Genomic DNA, 21,743 nt, shown 5'->3' on the forward strand with positions numbered 1-21,743 from the left:
TTGTAATTTTTCTCCGGAATCGGTCAGTCAGACATCCTGCCATGGACCTGACTTCACGTGGCTGGTCTCTGGAACTTGACCCTGGCTCCCCCCCTCCCCTTTTGTCAGGCCTGTGTACATTCATACATCCAATCGGTGTATCGGTCATATCAAAACTGGTTTTCATCTCCTTTTGCAGCGAGGAAAGCATATGAAAAAACTCGTTTAGGATAAAAGGTGTTACCAAACCTCACCAATGAAAGAGTTGCGTGTAACAAAATGGTGGAATTATTGTTTTATTTTTCATACATACAAAAAAACCACTGTTAAAGTAAGTAGTTATATTTATTATCTCATTACAAACATACTAGGTACATTACAAATAAATGAACATTATATGAATATCAATTATAGTAAAATTGTTGTAATTATTATATAAATCATGAGAAGAATATATACCTATATAAGTTCGATTATAAAAAATACTAAAATAATTACAAATTGAATGTTCTATACAAACTACTTACCTATTTTTAAGTAAGTATGTATAATTAAATGATCTGCTATCATTATTATTATTAAGAGAGAATGTACATACATACTTTATCAAATTCATTAATAATAATGTTCATCAATAATAATAACCCTACAAATTAATCCATTAATCTACACATTCTCTCTTCTGATGTCAACTTCAGTTTATTAACTTCACTTCTTATGATAAGAGTTTGTAAATAGAAAACAATATAAAACATTTTAAAGTGAAATATAGTCGACACCTAAGAAGAAAATAAAATACTAGTCTTGCCTGGTATTTATATTTTTTTCAAGCACTTAATACTCGATAATAGATATTGCAATATTGAAAATCAATTAATTAAAAATTATTATATTTAAAATTAATTCATAAAAAGCGGTGATTGAATTTTAAATTTCTAATCGCTGAATTAAATTTATCATATTTACACGATTCAATATGTAATTCAAATTAAATTATTACAAATATAAATAATATTATACTACGTATATTGGTGATGAGTGATCGGAAGAGTTTTGTCTCAAAAAAGAAACCATCTTCTTTATATGAGACTCTCATATAAGAAAATATCAAAATCTACCCTAAAATTATACACTCATGTACATATGTTGCCATTCTTGTCGTCGATTATCTGGAAAAAAGATCATAATTGAATATACATACATATATACGAAAACATATTCAGATTTGTAATAGGTTTTTGAGCTCTTTTTCATATTATGCTGTGCATAAATATTAGAATAATATAATACTATGATTACTAACCAAATTAAATTAAATTGTAAAATAGAAAATGATCAGTAGATCAGTAGTTATTAAAATAGATATAAGATGTATTGTGAACATAATTTCATAATAATAAAAAGCATTTAAAAATCAAAAAATCAAATATTTAGATTTGTAAGTAGGCATATACCCAAGTATTCGATTTCTACCATATGGACAATACATCGAAGGGTGTGCATTGTCACCCGTTGCACTACAAATCGGACAAACTGTGCGACGGAGGATTGGACAAGTCACTCTGTTGTAAATGTCTTTGACTCTATGCGTCTTGTGATATTGGTAATAATTTTCGTTGCTGCGACAATAGACGCAAGTGGTCTCCTGAAAATAACAAAGAGTGTTAAATGTGTATAAAAAAAAAATGTAAACCAAAAGAAAATGAATAATAACCGATAGTAATCCACCGTTGGTCACCACAGTTGATGACGCGGGGGTAATGGACGTTGCTTGTAGACTATAGATGGAATTTGCCAATTTGCTTACATTTTGCGATGGTAAAAGTCCGTATCTTGAAGAATCTGAATATTCATTGACATTTGTATGTTATTGTAGATTTGATATTTTGATACAAAACACAGATTACCTAAACACAATCTGCTTTAGGTCATCGACTTTAGAGAGCCTTTAATTAATATTATGTATTAGATGTATTTTGAGTATTTATAAGGATTGTAAATAGGTTTTTGAGCTCTTTTTCCTATGTACATTAATATTAGAATAATATAATACTATGATTACTAACAAAATTAAATCAAAATTGTAAAATAGAAAATGATCAGTAGATCAGTAGCTATTAAAATAGATATAAGATGTATTGTGAACATAATTTCGTAATAATAAAAAGCATTTAAAAATCAAAATCAAACACAATCTGCTTTAGGTCATCGACTTTAGAGAGTCTTTAATTAATATTATGTATTAGATGTATTTTGAGCATTTATAAGGATTGTAAATAGGTTTTTGAGCTCTTTTTCCTATTATGCTGTACATTAACATTAGAATAATATTGTAATACTATGATTACTAACCAAATAAAATTAAATTGTAAAATAGAAAATGATCAGTAGATCAGTAGCTATTAAAACAGATATGAGATGTATTGTGAACATAATTTAGTAATAATAAAAAGCATTTAAAAATCAAACCTCTCTTTAATTGCGGAAAGTGAGTGTAATTGGCATGAGAATTCGATCTGGTGGAATATTTCTGACTTCTCATCGCATTATTTGAATCTTAAATTCAAAATTGACAACATGATTTAAAGGATATCAACGATCAAAGAAATCAGGGGCTTAAAAAGTTATAAATTAAAAATTTACCATGAATATACCTAACGGCCATCTCTTGAACTCTAGAATAATACTTATTTCCAATTAATGATAAGGCTGTAATAAATGTTAAATGTTTACAATCGAAACTACACAGTTTACAATACACTGTTGTCAAATATATAGATGTTACCTTGAAGACTGGGATTTAATTGCTTTAAATTAAAGCCCATTATATCATTTAATATCGGATTTGGTTTGATTTCGGCAGCAATTGGATTTTTATCTATAAAACAATAAATTGGATTCAAAGTACATTTCAAATACAAATATTTCAGATAAAACGAAGAAATATTTCACACCTGCCATTTGAGACCGAGTTGTAAATTTCAATTTTGATTCGTCGCCTCCAAAAAGTCTACCCAAACATTCAGAAACATTAAAACCGTCTAAAAATCATAATAAATTTATATAATTCGTATATTTTAATACTTAATATGCCATTATTTAAACATTACCTTTCGGTGGTTGGTATTTATAATCCAGATTTAAATTCGTAGTTTCAAAAATACTTTGTGAATAATCAACCTGTGCAGTAAAGATTTCTGTAAAAGAAAGCCAAATTTTTATTTCACATTAATTAATACTTTATATTATTAATAAATATTTATACCTGGTGGGTCAATTTCGACAATGTCTGGTGTAATTATGAATGGGTCAATCTCCTCCGCTATAATTCATAATAAAATGAATGTGCATAATATTTAGATCATAAGGTTTTTAAAAACTTAAAATAGGTATACATAAAGCTCACATTTTAGTACTATTTTAATATATGTGTACATACATACATACCTATAACTATTGGAATAAAACAGATTGCATCTACGCTTTCATCAGTTTCAGCTGTCAAATGAATAAAATTTAAGTTATTAAAAAAGAATTATTAAATATTTTTAAACACAATTAACTTATATATACTGTTTTCTATGCACTGAAAAATTTCATTCCGTATTCTTTGGTATCGAATCATATCATAAACATCACTTTTAACTGTTTTTTTAATGTCACTTTTTGGCATTGATTTATTGCGGAAATTTTCTGTAACAAAAAACGTAGCAATTACAAACAATTTATTTGAATATTTTGAATTTTGAATGACAGCACGTACTGGTATTGTAACTCGTTAGAATATATTTACGAATGATGTCGTTTTTATTTATATCACTGTCTTCCACTGTAAAAAATAAACTGTAGTCAACATATGTATGTTCAAAACTATAAATAAACAACTTATTTATTTACTATGAAATATATACCAGGCCTTATCAACTCATTAGAATTATTAGGGTACATTTTCTCAAAAGTATCCCACGGAACAAATGAATTTTCACACATGATAAATCTATGGGCTAGCTTAGCTTTCCTTCCGAATCTATTTTTCCGATTTACCCTCGTCCAAGTAGTATCTTTGTCCACACTCAGATCCTGTATTTTAGACTCTGAAACAAAACTTGGCATAGTTTTAATTTGCATTTTAAAATCATTATATTACTATTGAAATACCATTTTCAATTCGTTCGTCATTTTCAAAAATATCTGAAATCTCCTTATTGATAGCGTTCAAAGCTTCATTCGTCACATAAGGCAGTGCTCCCTCCGGCGACTCGGGTGAGTCAAACGGGTCGTTTTCATCTTCGTGCGAATCGTTTTCTACTTTTTCGACTTTTTCTAGATAATCTAAAAGCTTCTTATTGACTTCGGCCATGAATTCGTCGATCGTATCTGGCTGTGCCTTCTTCAGCGACTGGGGTGCCTTCTTCAGCGACTGGGGTGCCCTCTCCAGCGACTGGGGTGCCTTCGGTGGGTTAAACGGTCTGACTTCATCTTCATGTAAGTCATCGACTTCTTCTAGAATAACTGAAAGCTTCTTATTGACATTGATCATGAATTCATCAATCGCATTTAGCGGTTCAATCTCCTTCGACTGAGCAGCCTTCGGTGGGTCACATGATTTATCTTCATCTTGGTGCGATTCATCGACATTTTCTAGAATATCTGAAAGCTTCTTACTGATATCAGCCATGGCTTTATCGGTCACATATGATGGTGCCCTCATCGGCGACTGGGGAACCCTCACAGGCAACTGGAGTGCCCTCACTGGCAACTGAGATGCCCTCACTGGCAAGTTTGGTGCCCTCACTGGCAAGTGGGGTGCCCTCACTGGCATCTGGGGTGCCCTTACTGGCAACTGGGGTGCCCTCACTGGCAACTGTAGTACTTTCGGTGGGTCAAAGGCTTTTTTTTCGTCTTCATGTAAATCATTATCTAGAATATCTGAAAGCATCTTACTGATACCAGCCATGGCTTCATCAGTCACAAATGGCGGTGCCCTCACTGGCAATTGGGGTGCCCTCACTGGTAACTGGGGTGCGCTCACTGGCAACTGGGGTGCCTTTATTGGCAACTGGGGTGCCTTCACTGTCGACTGTGGTGAGTCCGTTGGTTCAAATATTCCGTTTATATCTTCACGTAAATCATGGACTATATCTAGAATGTCTGAAAACTTTCTGTCGGTATCAATCACGGCTTCATCTGTCACATGTGGCAATGCCTTCTCCGATGACTGGAACTCCTCCGGTGAATTACACGATGCGTCTTCATCAGATAAATTATCAACTTTTTCTAGAATGTCTTCATCCGTCATATATTTCAATGTCCTTTCTGATGACTGGAATGCCTTCAGAGGGTAAGCCGGTTTGTCTTCTTCCTCATATAAATCATTGACTTTTTCCGGTTGCTGACGTTCTTCGGACCGGACCGGAGCTTCACCAATCCTCTGTGTCTCTAAATGAGGATGAGTTAACTTGATTGTAGCGACTACGTCTGGAAAATTTTTGTATGGTTCCTTTTTTTCATTTTCCTTATTTTTTACTATTACATCCAGAGCTTTTCGTAAATACGAATTCCGATCCTCATGGTCTTTTTTGGATGAATAATTTGATGGACCCTCATTTTCCTTCTCCGGTGAGAATAACTGGCACAATTTTTGCACATTGAAAATATTTGTATCTGGAGATTCAATTGTATCTGAAACATTACAGCAACGGTAACAATTCTCTAAGTGTCAATAGTTTCTACCCACTTACTTAAAATGTTTGTTAACAATTACATGTTTAATCTAAGGATTATAATTGTATCAATTCTGTGTTTTTTTTAATATATCACAATTTAAATGTGTATGTAAGTATATATACTTTGGATGATACGGAAATCTGAATAAAAAATGAACTTATATAATAAAATTACTCAACAATTAACTCAAACCAATACTTTTTTTCCTGATAATCTCAATAACTCATATTTGAAGTTAGTTGAATTGCCCAGCGTTGCTCAGGCGGGGAGATAGTTGAAATAAAAAATTAATAATGGAGCTTTTTCAAACAAATTTATCTGTATAGTTAGGATTCTAAATTAAAAGGTGTATATTTGCATAGATGATAAATAAAAACGAATATTTAAAATGTATATATGTATACAGATCAAAGAACAAAAACACAAAAAAATGTTAATCCTCACCATTGCATACGAGTGTACGAGACATCTTAGAAAAATTTTTATTTTAAATGAAAAACAGCACAATTTATTGGGAATCAATTGTAAATTATGAATTTAGTTGGGTAGATTCGTTTCTTTAAAGAAATACGTCAAATCAGTGCAACATCTCCACGACCACTGAACGGCCCGTTTCAGTATTGTTGCAAAATTGTCAATTTGGTCTGAAAGTCAGTATGATATGAAACCATTATTACAATATACATACATATGTATTAATAAATTTTCGTCTAAATAATTCCCATTTAAATTAGCAATTCAAAATTTTACTGCAAGACGACGTATTAAAAATGATAGACACGTTTATTTGGATTTAACACTTTATTAAAATACACAGCTCAATAAAACATCGACGTACAAAAATAATAATACATTTTCATTAAGCTAGTCGTTTGTCGTAAAATCACAAATCAACCGAATATACCCTGAAATTTAAAATTGGAATGTATACGAATTGTACCGATTGATCTGAATAAACATTTTAAAACATTAACAATATCAATAATAGTTTTCAATTATAAAATTAATCATTTATTTGGTTAATTTTGTACAAATGTTATTTATAAATAATAGAAAAAATTAAAAAGGCCTAAAATTTTCAACGTGTGTTTGCGGTAACAGTACCAAAATTCACCACGACACAATCCCAAGCAGTTTTTTCCCATTGAATTACAAATAGAGTTTTTGTTTCAGATCCTAGGCTTCATTTTTAAATTAGAAATGGAAATAAAAACTGTCAAATATTAGGTGGTGATGAGAAATGGTACCCAAAAATAATTTTCAATATTTTTATAAACAAATTAAGATAGTATATTAAATTTAAGGCCAGATTAACGATATACGTAGGCAATTATTAAGTTGCAATAATAAAATCTTTGTACTAAAACATAATGACAGTCAATAAATTAAACAATACTAAAAATAATACAAAATACTTATTGAGGAACTTATTGAGGAATCGCTATAATCACATTCACATTGTACATTGCATTAAAAAAGTAATATCAAATTCAAGCATCTATTAAAGATTTAAATTACACACAATATTATATTTAAAGCCAAATAACACACACAGAAATACATTACGCTTTTCTTGGAAGCCAACAACAACACCATTGTAAACATAATACACACATTGAATCGTCATAAACAATAATGAAACACTTTTCAATAAATAAATAACAAAAAAAAAAATACAAATTGCATCCATCAACAATTGCATACATAGTAAAAATAACAATCAAATTAAATCCACTTGACGGGAGGTTTGATAGGAAGCAAATTAGGATTTCTCAATACACCGTCCAACTTAATATCACTGTTGTAATCGATATCATCGGCCAACGCGTCCGTCAGCTGTTCCGAAGACGAAGACATCTTACACGCAATACAAGGACCCGGGGTATTTAAATAGGAACTCTCCCGTCTCTGTATCGTGCTGACAGATTGAAAATGTGACGAATACGGTTTGTGGCTATACTGAGAGGTCAACGATGGAAAGTATTGTCTGTAGCACATGTAGCTGATCATCAATCCAAGAAGAGATCCCACAGTGACATCTACAAAATTGCAAACAGTCAAATTTTACACGAATTTGCCTAACATTTTGATTATTATCAACCTACCCTGCCAGTGATGGTGATAGTCGCATGTTCGGCTCATGGCCACGACTCCAGCTATCACGAGAGGTGTTAAAGTTAGTAAAAGTCTCAGCGATGAACCTCTACACGAAGACCACACGTGGAATTTACCCATCATCCACCAAGACATTGTTCCCAGTGATGTGAATGATACTGAAAGTATATAAAAAAAAAGCTTTTCGTAGTGAAAAAGATGATGTTAATAATAAAAGTATATGTAAATTGATGTTTACTGCTACTGTGTCCGCTGGGAAATGACTTTCTGCCTTCTATTACGTCTGCTAAAGGACCAGTACATTGCATTTCAGAGTTCATTTCACCATCAGGAAAGCATCGCCAAAAGAAATCAGGACGCGGACGACCTACGTACGAATCATGGTAAAATGTATTGTTGTATTAAAAGATTTAAAAAATGTTTTATAATCTATATTGACTGAGTACAAGCTATTTTATTTAATGTCACGACAAAGCATCTACGGACAAAATGATAACTCGACATAACATATGAACATATTTCCTTAAAGCATATTGGATACCTACTCCGCTCAACTAAACCCTCTGATGATCCTCATGTACTTAAATTACTATTTTTCCCTTGTAAGGTCTCACCTTGAATTTGCCTCAATTATCTGGTCACCTTTTTATACAGCCCATATTAATTGTATTGAAAAAGTCCAACTAAAATTTATCAAATCCTTACGCTACTGTTTTCTTATCTACGCCCATACTACTGTTCCCGATATTTTAAAACTCCTATCCTTTAACAATCTTTCTGTCGGGCAACGACTCACTGATGCTACATTCCTTTTTAAGCTCCTAAATGGTTTCCTTAATTGTCCAGATTAACTAAGGATGGTTTCAGGATCCCAATTAGGTATTCTCGATACACGTGAACTCCTTTCAAAACCAATTCCCTAAAATATTCCTATCTACAGCGTGTATATCGTATGCTTAACGGGGAGCTGAATGACGTTGATCTATTCGGTATTTCCTTGCATCAATTCAGGCCTGCCATCAGGAGAGTCTTGATTGATTGATCCACTGATGCTACATTCCTTTTTAAGCTCCTAAATGGTTTCCTTAATTGTCCCGATTAACTAAGGATGGTTTCAGGATCCCAATTAGGTATTCTCGACACACGTGAACTCCTTTCAAAACCAATTCCCTAAAATATTCCTATCTACAGCGTGTATATAGTATGCTTAACGGGGAGCTGAAGTACGTTGATCTATTCGGTATTTCCTTGCATCAATTCAGGAGCGCCATCAGGAGAGTCTTGATTGATTGATTAATCCATTTCTATTTCTATTAGGTATAATCTTTATTCAATATTATATAACTTTATGTTTAGTTATGCACTGTTCTATTTAGTCATGTTTTAGTTTTTATTTTTTTCTTTTTCATTTGTTTGTCTATATGTATCATTTTATGTAATTCGTAAAAATCTATAATTGGGCTTAGATGTTATTTTGTTGCATTTATTCTTTATTTTTATGCATTTCTACATCGGTTGTCTGTTGATTTTTCAATAAATTAATAAATAAATAATGTATACAGACAAAATTTACATACCAAACATATGTTTAAAAACGATTTTTTTTAACCGAAATATGCGTAAAAGTATTCAATAAAACGTGTGATTCAATAAAGATCTGTACATTTCCATTAACACATTAAACATTTTGTCCGTAGACATTATGCCACGTTATTATTTTATCGTCGACGCTTTGTCGTAGAACCGTTTAATCATAGAAAGCAAATATTTTCTCACCGATAATAAGTTTAACTATATTTGTCAGTAAACAGTTAATTCCCAGTGCTAACGTTACTGCAAGCATAATCTGAAAAGTTAAAAATAAATATACAATGATTTAAATTGAATTGTTTCATGCAAAAATAATAATTGCAAACGAGTAGAAACACAATTGTAACCTGAACAAAATCTTCTTTATCACGTTTAATGACAAGATGTACAAGTGCTAAAGTCAACGGTGTCAGCAAAACGAGACACCACAGAGTGGCATTGGAGACATAAGGATCCCGTCTTGGATTCCGATACAACCACATTTCATCTGGTTGAATGTATCGATCGAACGGAGACATCCTTTCGGTTTGGCTGAAAAATAGTTAAGCACACTATGTAGGTTATTCAATAAATTCACCCACATTAACAACAACAACACAAATACAATTCAATATGGACAGATTTATCGTATTGAAAATAACAATATTTCGATTGCTAAATAGTATCGATCGATCGGTTGGCGTTTGAACGATTCGATGCATGACACGTTGGCAATTTTGTAAACATATTGTGAATACAAACATATGGCGTATGTAAAGAGTTGTGCAAAACTGACACGAAGACTGCAGCCATGACGATCCTCGGGAGAAGCTCGAGAAGGCCCCGTCGCCACCACATTACGCCTTCGCCCCTTTTCGCGCCCCCCTGGCGACTGCGCCCCTCTCCGACGAGTCCACGTCTGACGCAGCTACTAACAGTTTAAATCTGACACTTAAACTGACGTATACAATACTCATAACATAGACAATGTCTGCCATTACCTAACCTAATTTAAAAAAACATAATTTTTAAACAAGTAAACTTTTTGGGGCAAAATCTTGATCGGACAATTTGTGTCGCGCACCTACAAGATGTTTGACACTAAAAGATTTATTTTGGAGGTCCAGAATAATGGGCTTAATTTTTATTTACACTTATTTCCAGGGTGTGGCACGAGGAGGGTAAAGCCCTCCCCCCTACATATTTATTTTTTTCCAAAAAAATTAGCTCAACCGTTTGAGTGCTGACGTCTTTTCTGTTGAAAAGCCCGCCACGCTGAAAATTTCGCTAACATTTCCAACTAGAATTATTTAAAAATCCAATAGAAAAATTGTAGCAAATCTAAACAAACCCTAGTTTAGAGCATCGTAACCTGTGCACGGCGGTAATATGTGTTCTCCGAACAGCACTTCGGCCTAATGCGTGCGAGTGAGGTCGCGTGTGAAGGAGAAAACCGATGTTAGTTATTGTTTTGTCCCTACGCATATACGGAATAACTAGTGACTGCCGATAAAGTACATATGTATGTACGTAGCTGACAAACTCTACGATTCATAAACAACGTGTGCCGCGAATATCCAAAGGTTACGATGCTCTGCCCTAGATAACTATGGCCGAGGATTTCGAGTTTTATAAAGGTGTATTTAGACTCTCTAATATATCTTGCAACAATATAAAATAAACAAAATAAGTCTGTTAGTCAATGTATTTTTCCAAAACTAGTTCCATCTTCTTTATTTTTGTTAATCTTTGAAGGGCGTAGCGGTGTCGAGATCAGACGAGTCTCCCGAACCGGGGTTAAGTAAGACCCCCAGTATTTTTTAATCAAAATACAGTTTTTCTCGGTAAAAGTGATAACTCTCGACAGGAAAAGCGAGGCTAGATGTTGGTTGCCATTATGCCGGCGCCAGACATGTGATCAAATAAGTGTTCACATGTGTGGCACGGGTATTTGATACTATTGTCACATATTTGATCACTTAAGTGCGCTTTGCCGTTCCGTGTCGGTTTTTTAGCGCACATCAAAGGGATAAAAGTCCAAATGTTTGTGTGCCTGCCACACTGCGCGAAGCCCAGTTGCGCGAGCCTAGTTGATCAAATCTTTGAACACATATCTGGCAGATACAACAATATGTGACCAAATGTGTGAGCAAAGTCTTCAAAGAAGTGATCACTTCTTTGAACTCATGTCTGGCACCGGCATAATGGCAACCAACATCTAGCCCCGCTTTTCCTGTCGAGCGTTCTCACTTTTACCCTTTTCTCAATACCTTAAATAGCCCTTAAATATACTACTTCAACTTTGGCTATTTCACACGATGGTAGTGTGAAAAAGCAAATTCATACTTCATTTAAAAGTTTGTCTAACAGAAATGAAATCAGCTGTGTTTGAATTATTTAAAACTTTACAATTGACCGAGAATGTGTTTGCATCCTTAAAGATCTGCGAAAAAAAAAATGGGTCTGCGTACGACGAACAATTGTCGGTCATAGCAGGTATAAAATGCACCACTGAGAAATCAACAAGAAAAATCAAAAATAATCGAACTCCAACGTAATATATTTTAATCAGTCTGGTTACGCCCAGACACCCCAAATGCCGAGCCACTTGACCAGAGCCTTGGTCAACCCCGTCCTCCTAAAGGAGGGACATGATAAAATGATATTTGGCTGATATTAATTAAAATACAAAATTAAAAAGCAACTAGAATGTAAAATCGAATAACAAATATAAAAAAAGTATAAAGCATGTTAATATTATAGTATCCTACCATAAAAATACTCGGCTAACTATAAACCACACAAACTAGTGACGAGAAAACAAACAAAAATTCACGTGTTCATATATGCCCTAGGGGAAAATTTCGGCGAGTGCTATTTATTGTATTCAAGTTGAACTTAAATATAATACCTGTGCATACGGCCATGGGGGATGGCCGATTGGGACAATTTCGAAGAGTGCTATTGTATTTAAGTCGAACTTGCTACCTGTGCATACGGCCGATGGTGGGGATGGGCGATTGGGAAAATTTCGAAGAGAGCAGCTGTCCACGAGTGCAACCCCGTCTCAGTGTACATCGCTGTGGCGAGTTTTCCGTAGTGCGTTGACAACAGGCTAATTATTGAGAGTGGGTACCGCGCTCAGGCAACCTCTCCGGTCACCATACTAAGTCTCTTTCGAAATTATATGTATACCAGAATCCGGCGCCTGCGCCCCGGGGGCCGGAGGCGAATTTATTTGTCGTCATGGAAACTTTGACTTGTTTTCGTTTCCCACCCAACTATAGTTACAAAGTCTCTTTCGAAATTATATATTAGATACTAATTTTTATATTAGATAAAGTTTTTCTTGCAAATGAAACAAAAGTAACTTGTTATTTTATAGATTTATTATCATTTTAATAAATACAACATAAAAAAATACAAATGCAAATTAAAAATAAAAATTGCAAATAAAAATCCAAAAAAATGCAAAAATAAAAAAAATTAAAATACAAATTCCTATCATGAATGACTTAACCCAACTTTAAACTAAACCATTGATTCCTAACTTGTATCCTCAAAGCAATCTTCGAGCGATGAATGTATCCTTCAGTTCATAACACAAAGCCGTTTGTTTGTTATCATGTATCAATAGCACATTTAAACATTAGACAATGGTTTGAGCCGTCATAAGCGAAAAAAAGGTCCAGCACCCATTTATTTCGTTAAGGGGTCGATGAATAGGGATCAATATTTAAATGGGCTAAAGACACATCGGGTGACTCACATAAAGCCTGGTGGTATCATTGATCCTGACAGTATTTTTATGCACGACAGCGCTCTCTGTCATCGAGCTTGGGTGAAAAATATTGCAAAAGTGGTAAAGCTTTTCGAAAAAATAGTTTTATACTATTTTGATTCCGGGTCGCGTACCGGTGCCGATTAAAGGTGGCGGGGCGCCGTACTGGCGCGTACCGGCTATTCTACAACCCTGCGTTAGATATCAGTTATGAAATCGTTATTTAGTAATACGGCAATTTATGTATGTATGTATTGTACGTGTCACGTCAACCGTTGACCCCTCGTTTACGTGCTTACGATAAACGTTTATTGCACAGAATTTGTGGAATGTAATTTCGGGATTTGACCACGATATCTCTACGCAACGTCTCATAATCCGAGGAGTTCTGTGCGTCAAGATTGATGTTGCGCCAGGACATTCATCATGGCGCTTCTCAACAATTAATTTACGTCCAAAAGGGAATCTCTTGAATAATTTGGTCAGCGGATGTGTAAGGTGAAATGATTAATTGCTAGCCAGCAACTATTCATCAACTGTGGGCCGCACTTAAACCGACGAGAAATAGAGCTTTTTTAAAACGGCTCGTACTTAGAATTATAAGTAGTGCTTCCATACGTGCAGGTGTAACAAATATATTTTATTATATGTAACACTAAATTAACATATGTAAATATATACACACATGCATCTAAATACTTACTTGACACAGGTTTCCCAATCAAAAAAAAAACTTTGATCCATTTGGATTTCAGAATCTTCTTAATATTGCAAGTACATACATACATACATATCGATGGCTTAGTACACTGATGTATGTCCGTTTTTAAATTTGTATCGAGTTTTAAATTTGTAAGTGCTGGAATAATTCAAGGTTTCTTCTTTCAAGGTAATTAAATTACTTTGAATATGTACAAAGTGGGTCTACGTGACGAACTAGAATGTCAAATTACAGAAAACACAAATATCTGCGCGCGCACATTAATACGAGAGGAAAAGCCTGTTCCTCTTGTTCCTGTTGTATCCTGCTCGCGCAAATTAAGTGAGTATGTACGTGAGTATGTACCGTTTACCATGCACCATTTTTTTTGATCTTTCGACTTAAGATTTTTCGATTTTCGATCTTTGCCTTCCGATATTTGCGTTTTCTGTCATTTAACATTCTGTCTCGTCACGGAGACCGGTACAAAAGTATATATAAATTTCTTTGAAATGAAAAACCTGAATTATTCCAGCATCTACAAACTTAAAATTCGATACAAATTCAAAAATGTACATACATATATATGTATATATAATATTAGTACACTAAAACATCGATATCTAGATGAAAGGAACATTTAAATTAGATCTTTTTCAATTACGAATAGGATTTTAACTAGCACAAGCCATGCTGTGACTGATTTTTCAGAAATATACATATACAAATTTAAAATTATATTTGAACACATAGTACTGTAGCGTAAGGACTAGTTCAGGATTCAAAAGAATGACCAAATCTTCTTTCCATCACGCTAAAAATCAAGGGTAGAAAATAAATAAAATGTTCAAAAATGCACGAATTACAAATTAAAAGTGCAATTATAATCAAATGTTATTTTAGAAGTATGACGTAAATTTAAATCGCTGGTTGATAATGAATCGTCCTATCAAAATTGTTTTAAGCAATTCTGTTGCGAATAGCTTAAAAAAATGTTGATAGGATATATACGTAAGTACATAATCTTGAGGTTGAAAATGGGCCCGCGCAAAAGGGCCCACGCGAATGTTGAAAACTTACATTTCAACCCTTTAAAAAAAATTAACCAATCCTTGAGCTGTTAGTTAGCTGTTATTAGTTCTTTGTGTATATCGTAAGAAATTTGTTTTGTTGAAATACCCTAAGTGCAATGACCTGTAAATTTTTACACACGTAAAATGGAATAGTAATTAAAAAGTTATTTAATTTTACTGAGGGCCCATATTTTAGATAGCAGATAGCGGGACCCACTTGCCATTAGGCAATGTTGCTTGTATGGCCAGTCCGCCACTGACTATTCAGGAGGTCCACACGTAACCACCGCTCACTTCAGAATAATCTGATCTACCGCGTGTACCTCCTTATAAATGACAAGTTGCATAGCACAGCTTCCCCAATCCTTTAGTGTGTCTATTGTCTAGGCACGTAAAAGTCTACCGTAGCGAGTCTATTGTTCTGTGAAAACTCCAACGTATCCTTTGTTCGGGCACTTACAAAGTCCTGTTAGCCTAATCAGGGGGGGTCTCTATTGTTCACCCACGAATGCGCTTAGACAGTGGATACTCTCTTTCATGCTCCCACGTTATAACCAGCAGCGTGGTCTAGTGGTGAATGTAGAATTATTTCGTACTTGATGTTACGAGTTCAATTCCCCGCTAAGTCTCGTTGCTGGCCAGACCTTGATTTGTCTAGGTCGATCGTTTCTTATCAGAATTTGCCAATTTTTCCGATTTTCATTGAAACGATTCCTGTAAAATTGGCGTTTCCTTCCCAATTTTCTGTTGCGAACCTTTAGTTATTGTTATATCTTAGGTTTCGCCATATTGCTCACCATAGATGTCTCAGTGGTTGTTTATCGAATATAAAATTCGTATTGTTACATGAAAGTTATTCATCGTTATTTATCGTACTAATACGATGTTTGTAATATATGTATACTGACCAAAGATGTCAGATATTTAGATTTACATGTATCTATGTAATAATTATGTGGACCAGGAAGGCGCATTTGGGGTTTACCTGTTAAAGCCTTCCTGGTATATTTGTATATATGTATGTGAAAATATGTATGTAGAAAATAAAAATAAAATAAAATAAATAAATAAAATATGTAGATCGTATAGCGTATCAACCATTGATGTATAATACACATAGATGAGCCCTGATTTTGATTGGAGATCTTGTCTTCACTAACTGAAGGGTGCGGGGGGTTTAACTAGCGGCGAAGTTGGGTTTTTTCCCTACGACGCAGCGGTACCTACCTACCTACTAAGAGAAACTGTGTATGCGCCATATATTTTGCATGCGCCAAAAAGGAGACCAGTATAACACGTGAGGGCGGATCTAGTGTATTATACATCAATGGTATCAACGTAACCGGTCTCCGTGACGAGCCAGAATGTTAAATTACAGAAAACACAAATATCGGAAGGCAAAGATCGAAAATCGAAAGATCAAAAAAAAGGTTGCATGGTAAACGGTACATACTCACTTAGTTTGCGCGAGCAGGACACAACAGGAACAAGAGGAACAGGCTTGTCCTCCCGTATTAATGTGCACGCGCAGAATACGGGAGGAAAAGCCTGTTCTTCTTGTTCCTGTTGTATCCTGCTCGCGCAAATTAAGTGAGTATGTACCGTATACCATGCACCATTTTTTTTGATCTTTCGACTTAAGATCTTTCGATTTTCGATCTTTGCCTTCCGATATTTGTGTTTTCTGTAATTTAACATTCTGGCTCGTCACGTAGACCCAACGTAACCTACGCAAAAAGTTCAAGCGTCCACAAATGCGATTAACATAAGCAGTATCGTGTTATTTTTCACTCAAAATTTAGTCTTAAAAAAATCTATAGGTGTATCGACGTTTATTATACAGACAAACAAGAAACCAAATTTTATGAGCGAAATTTTGCGATATTATTTTCAACGAGTGCGAACTCATTAATAATTATAATGAGCATCTTTATGGCCAGCCATAAATAAATCAAGTTGGAAGGGGCACAGGTGGAAATTACACTTAAAAATTATATCGAAACTTTTCCGCATATATTTTCCGCGTTATTTCTTAGCGATCGAACGTTATGCGAATTTAAAACATACACACATACATATATTCGTACAGTTATGTATGAAATTTTCATTTATTGCGTTTTTGAAGGGATCGCGAGGGGTGTGGAAGTCGTTAACTTTTCGACGCCGCATTTATCCCCGTTATCAGGACCCTTCCGGACTATTAACCAATTAGATAACAACCACCTGCCTCGTGTTGGGGCTTCGTTCCCATCTAGCTATAGAGCTCAAATCGGCTTTCACGCTGAAAAAGGACCGCTTGATGAGTTCGTCAGTGTCTGCAGAATGCTCAGGATCCATTTACACTGAGGAATATCTTCGCTGAATAGACAACATTGTGCCAAATGTCATTCGACGTTCTCGTGTGACACGGCGGCTGCACGCTTTTTAATATTTTCTGCACGCTCCGTCGATCATAGCGTAACCGATACGTTATATATATAATATTATACACATAACGTCGTATTTTTCCAAAATATTAATATCTGTCATTGATGCAAGGTATGTGCTTGGAAACGATTCAAAAGGAAAAATCAAACGAGAGTTTGAGGCGTGACCGGTCGGTTGACACATTGTGTTTGTTTCGTGAAAAGACCGTTCATTTCGTTTATTCTTCGTATTTGGTGAACCAAATCTGTTCTAGAGAGAGAGTGTGATTTCTCTATATATAAAGTTTTCGGCCGATTCGATACGAGTTTTGCTAAATAATTCTTTCTCGCTTGTTATTTTGACGACATCGACTGGATTAGTAATATCGAAAATGGCGTAACATACGTTGAAATAAAAACTTTGATCTTAGGAGATTATATTGTAAGATTAGCATCGACCCAGGAAGACTTAAAATTAATTCAACTAGGAAGTACTTCTAGCTGGAATTGAGGTTAACACATTCAAATTGAAAGTAATGCTGTGTGTATTCTTGTCGAAGATTTCTATTTTTTTGTTTAAGTGTACTATACAGATCAAGAAACAAACACCAAATTATATATTACTAGTGGTTTTAACCGGCTTCGCTCTGTATTTGTAATATAAACCGCTTAAACATGACTAATCTAATAGTAAATATTTTATTAAATTTATTTGAATAGTTTTATTTTATATAAATTTATTTGAATACTCATTTATTTTTTTTATTAAATTGACTGTCGCGAACAAATAAACATACATATATATGTACTGTCTCTTTCGAAATTTTATTTATACCATAATTCGGCGCCTGCGCCCCCGGAACCTTCGCCCCCGGGGACTTCAAATCCTTTGAATCTAAAAAAATCGAATTGGCGCCTATGAATCGAAAAAAAAAATTGAACGTGTTGTCTACGAACCAACGAATGAAGGTTACATACATACATATATACATATGTATATACAAAGTCTCTTTCGAAACTATATATTAGAATATGTAAATACATAATTATTATATATTTTTACATTGTACAAGCCATCTACATTGCTTGAAAATATTGATTCAAACATTGCAAATTGATTATTGACAATATTGAATCAAACATTGCAAAGTAGTGTAAAGTTATGAAGAGAGACGCCCGTAGACCGATGACGTCATGGTGAGGCCGACCAATGGTGGAGTCGGGCGTTGCGGCCAATGGCTGCGCCAGACTCCTTGACCAATGATAATACGTGTATGCGCTGAGCGCTCTATGATATAAGTATGGTACGCTCTCGATCGGTGGCATTCGGATCCTGGCCTCCACCTGACGAGCAGCAATAAAGACTTGGAACCTGCCTGCGTGTTTTCTTGTACCTCGACCTGACTCCACTTACCTCTGAATACTCTTCAGTAGTATTGCAAGTATTTTATACAATACGAATTTATACGATCCTCATCCACAGAGACATCTATGGAGAAATTTTTGCAGCATTTTCATACAAACCGGCGACTTCGAGACGCTGAATAGCTCAAGATTTTTGAGAGAGAGATAGGAAAGAGCTGCCAATTTTGCAGGAACTGTTTCAATGAAAATCAGAAAAATTGACAAACTCTGATAGGAATCGATCGATCTGGAGGATGGATCGATTTTACATAGTAGAGATGTAAAAAAAAATAGAGGAGAACTGAAAAAAATATAAAATAAGGATTAAACGTGAAAAAATTCATCCACTAAAACGTTTTTCCCGGAAGTAAATTGGGAATTTTCCCATCCTTGCAGAAAACGAATGTCTGATGACTAAACACGTTTAAACCGTCTTTTCGAAATGGTCGTTTACTTTTAAAAACGATGATTATAATTCACTAAAAAAAATTATAAAAAAACCTGCATGGTCTAAAATGAAAGGACACAATTGTTTTACCACTGTATTTACATACTAATAAATGTCATACTCAGAAAGGACGACCCAGAAGAGACTGAGAAACCAGATGCGCTCAATTTCTGAAATAGCTCAAGTAAAAGCAGATTCCAAGAATAGCACTTATTTACATACCAATGGCTTGGTGCACAGATATTTTCATGTCCATTTTTTAATTTGTATTGAATTTTAAGTTTGTAGATGCTGGAATAATTCAGGTTTTTCCTTTCGACGTTAATTTATGTACATATCTATATATATATATATATATATATATATATATATATATATATATATATATATATATATATATATATATATATATGAGGTTCGGTCTTTCGTGTCATGCGGGGAAGACGTGCTTCTGCGTTCTTCCCGCTATTACTCGCTTAAACCCGGCTATTGCACGAAATTTAACTTAACCATCTAATCACTTATTTTACTAATTGCATCCTAGTATAATTTAAGTGTAAAAATAAACAGCAAATCGGTCGTAAAAAGCGGTTTTATATCAGTTATTTCGAAAAATTTTGTGCTAATTTTTGTGTCAAATCGGTGTCAAACGAGATACATCTCCCTACCTGAATACAAAAAAAGGGTCCTTCGCCAGTCAAGTCGGTCCCACAGAAGCAATAAATCTTCCACATAATTGCTTCCAGCCAAAAATCTTTAACGAACTTTACTTAATAGAATAATAGCAAACAGAAACGGTGTTTCCCAACTGTCTATCAGTTCTTTTTCATATTTAAATTATATTAAAGTAATTCGTGTAATTTTATATTCTTTACTAAAGTTATTATTAAAATATTAAATTGCAAACCGCACTCACATATATAAATCCGTTGTCTCCAAAGAGGCGTCTCACGATAAAGATCTGTAAAAAAGATCTGTAAAAAAGTAGTATAACAATTGCTAATCTATTATTATCATAACTAACTACTTTCACTTACAAAGTAACCCTGTTAAATGGCATGTAATAACTCATAAGTGATCCAAGTGATACCTAGGATGACTATCTGTCAAAGCTGACCACAGAGAAGAGTCTATGGCGGTAAGAACTCACTCCTTGAATGGAAATCTCTCTCAAGTACCGCCTTTTTCTCAACACATCTTGGATAAATGCGAGAAAAATAATATCCAAACCTCCAACAAGGTAAGAGTGACGATGGATGATAGCTTAGCTAATAGAAACCTGTATTTAGCCACGTACAATGTAAGAACGTTATCGAGTGAAGGAAGTGTGCTTGCATTAGAGAATGAACTAGAAAGTATCAAATGGGATTTAGTAGGACTTAGCGAAGTAAGACGAAAACAGGAAAACCAAATAATCCTAAAAAGTGGTAACTGTCTCTACTGGAGAGGGCTACCAAATGGTAGAATAGGAGGAGTAGGGTTTCTTATCAATAAGAGAATAGAAAGAAATATTATAGAAATAAACGACATATCGGAACGTATATGCTATGTAGTATTAAGAATCTCGAGCAGGTACACTTGTCAAATCTTCCAAGTGTACGCCCCCACATCTAGCCACCCAGACGAGGAAATAGAAGACTTCTACGAAAAACTACAGGGCGCATACGATAATAGCCGCCACCACTTTAAAATAATCATGGGCGACTTTAACGCAAAAATAGGACAAAAGGCAAACACAGAAAGAGCAGTAGGCAATTTTGGTACCGGCCAAAGAAACGACAGAGGCGATCGCCTCATAGAATTCGCAGAACACAACAGGCTCTTCATCACTAATTCATTTTTCAGGAAAAACACCAACAATAAGTGGACTTGGGAGAGTCCTAAAGGAGACAGAAACGAGATCGATTTCATCCTAACAAATGCCCTGCACTCCGTTAAAGACGTTAGTGTTTTAAGTAAAGTAGATATAGGTAGCGATCACAGATTAGTCCGTGCCAAGATGGCCATTAATATAAACTGCGAACGTAGGAAATTAATAAAAGGATGCAGTAACTCTCCAGATTTCGCTCAACTAAGGTCTAGGAAAAAGGAATTCGAACTCGAACTTGGAAATCGATACGGGAAATTAAACCCAGAAGCAGACATCGAGGAATTGAACACTGTAATTAGTTCGGTTCTAACCTCAACAGGTAAGAAATTAGGTGGATTCAGGAAACAGATTAAATTAAGCAAAATTTCAGCGGAAACAAAAAACCTAATTAAGCATAAAAGGAATTTAGATAGGGATAATAATAAGCAAGAATACAATCTAGTAAATAAGGAAATTAAGAAGAGAATAGTCAGGGATGTCAGGGATTTTAATAGCAAGCTAATAGAAAATACCATTAAGAATAACCGTAGCCTGAAAAAGTGCAAACAGGATCTTTTCTTAGGCAAAAACCAAATGATCGCAATCAGATCAGAGAGCGGAGTAATAATTAGGAATAGAGAAGAAATCATAGACAGAGTTTACACGTTCTATGCAAAACTATACGAGAACGAC

The 21,743-nt window shown here is 34.5% G+C and overlaps 2 protein-coding genes across 3 annotated transcripts; both read right to left on the reverse strand.

Annotated features, from left to right (window-relative positions):
• Positions 1-1,126: 1,126 nt before the first annotated feature.
• On the reverse strand, positions 1,127-6,294 carry LOC143917347 (uncharacterized). The gene is made up of 15 exons (XM_077438828.1): positions 6,151-6,294; positions 4,138-5,661; positions 3,891-4,073; positions 3,743-3,808; positions 3,553-3,672; positions 3,427-3,477; positions 3,245-3,301; positions 3,090-3,176; positions 2,934-3,020; positions 2,765-2,857; positions 2,623-2,688; positions 2,449-2,535; positions 1,694-1,821; positions 1,434-1,624; positions 1,127-1,148 (listed from the first exon to the last, which is right to left on the reverse strand). Exons 1-15 carry the CDS (start codon positions 6,173-6,175, stop codon positions 1,145-1,147), a joined length of 2,769 nt encoding a protein of 922 aa, XP_077294954.1. The 5' UTR covers positions 6,176-6,294; the 3' UTR covers positions 1,127-1,144.
• A 195-nt stretch (positions 6,295-6,489) lies between these two features.
• Positions 6,490-10,383, reverse strand: LOC143917395 (phospholipid phosphatase 5). 2 transcript variants are annotated; one of them, XM_077438891.1, is made up of 6 exons: positions 10,187-10,383; positions 9,759-9,942; positions 9,598-9,667; positions 8,060-8,188; positions 7,812-7,979; positions 6,490-7,745 (listed from the first exon to the last, which is right to left on the reverse strand). In XM_077438891.1, exons 1-6 carry the CDS (start codon positions 10,246-10,248, stop codon positions 7,432-7,434), a joined length of 927 nt encoding a protein of 308 aa, XP_077295017.1. In that variant the 5' UTR covers positions 10,249-10,383; the 3' UTR covers positions 6,490-7,431. The 2 variants fall into 2 exon arrangements, with proteins under 2 accessions (XP_077295017.1, XP_077295018.1); XM_077438892.1 differs by having other exon boundaries at positions 6,492-7,745; positions 10,153-10,349.
• Between the last annotated feature and the right edge of the window lie 11,360 nt (positions 10,384-21,743).

Source organism: Arctopsyche grandis, chromosome 9 (genome assembly GCF_051622035.1).
Source record: "Arctopsyche grandis isolate Sample6627 chromosome 9, ASM5162203v2, whole genome shotgun sequence".
Lineage (NCBI taxonomy): Eukaryota > Metazoa > Arthropoda > Insecta > Trichoptera > Hydropsychidae > Arctopsyche > Arctopsyche grandis.

Bases quoted from the DNA above. Each gene is read 5' to 3' on its own strand.
- LOC143917347 (XM_077438828.1), bottom strand. From the start codon at position 6,175: ATGTCTCGTACACTCGTATGCAATG. The intron at 5,662-6,150 runs GTGAGGATTAAC...GTAATGTTTCAG, and splicing joins TCGTACACTCGTATGCAATG to ATACAATTGAATCTCCAGAT. The intron at 2,858-2,933 runs GTGTGAAATATT...ATTGTTTTATAG, and splicing joins AACTCGGTCTCAAATGGCAG to ATAAAAATCCAATTGCTGCC.
- LOC143917395 (XM_077438891.1), bottom strand. From the start codon at position 10,248: ATGTGGTGGCGACGGGGCCTTCTCGAGCTTCTCCCGAGGATCGTCATG. The intron at 8,189-9,597 runs GTGAGAAAATAT...ATTCGTACGTAG, and splicing joins TATAGTTAAACTTATTATCG to GTCGTCCGCGTCCTGATTTC. The intron at 7,746-7,811 runs GTAGGTTGATAA...GCAATTTTGTAG, and splicing joins CTATCACCATCACTGGCAGG to ATGTCACTGTGGGATCTCTT.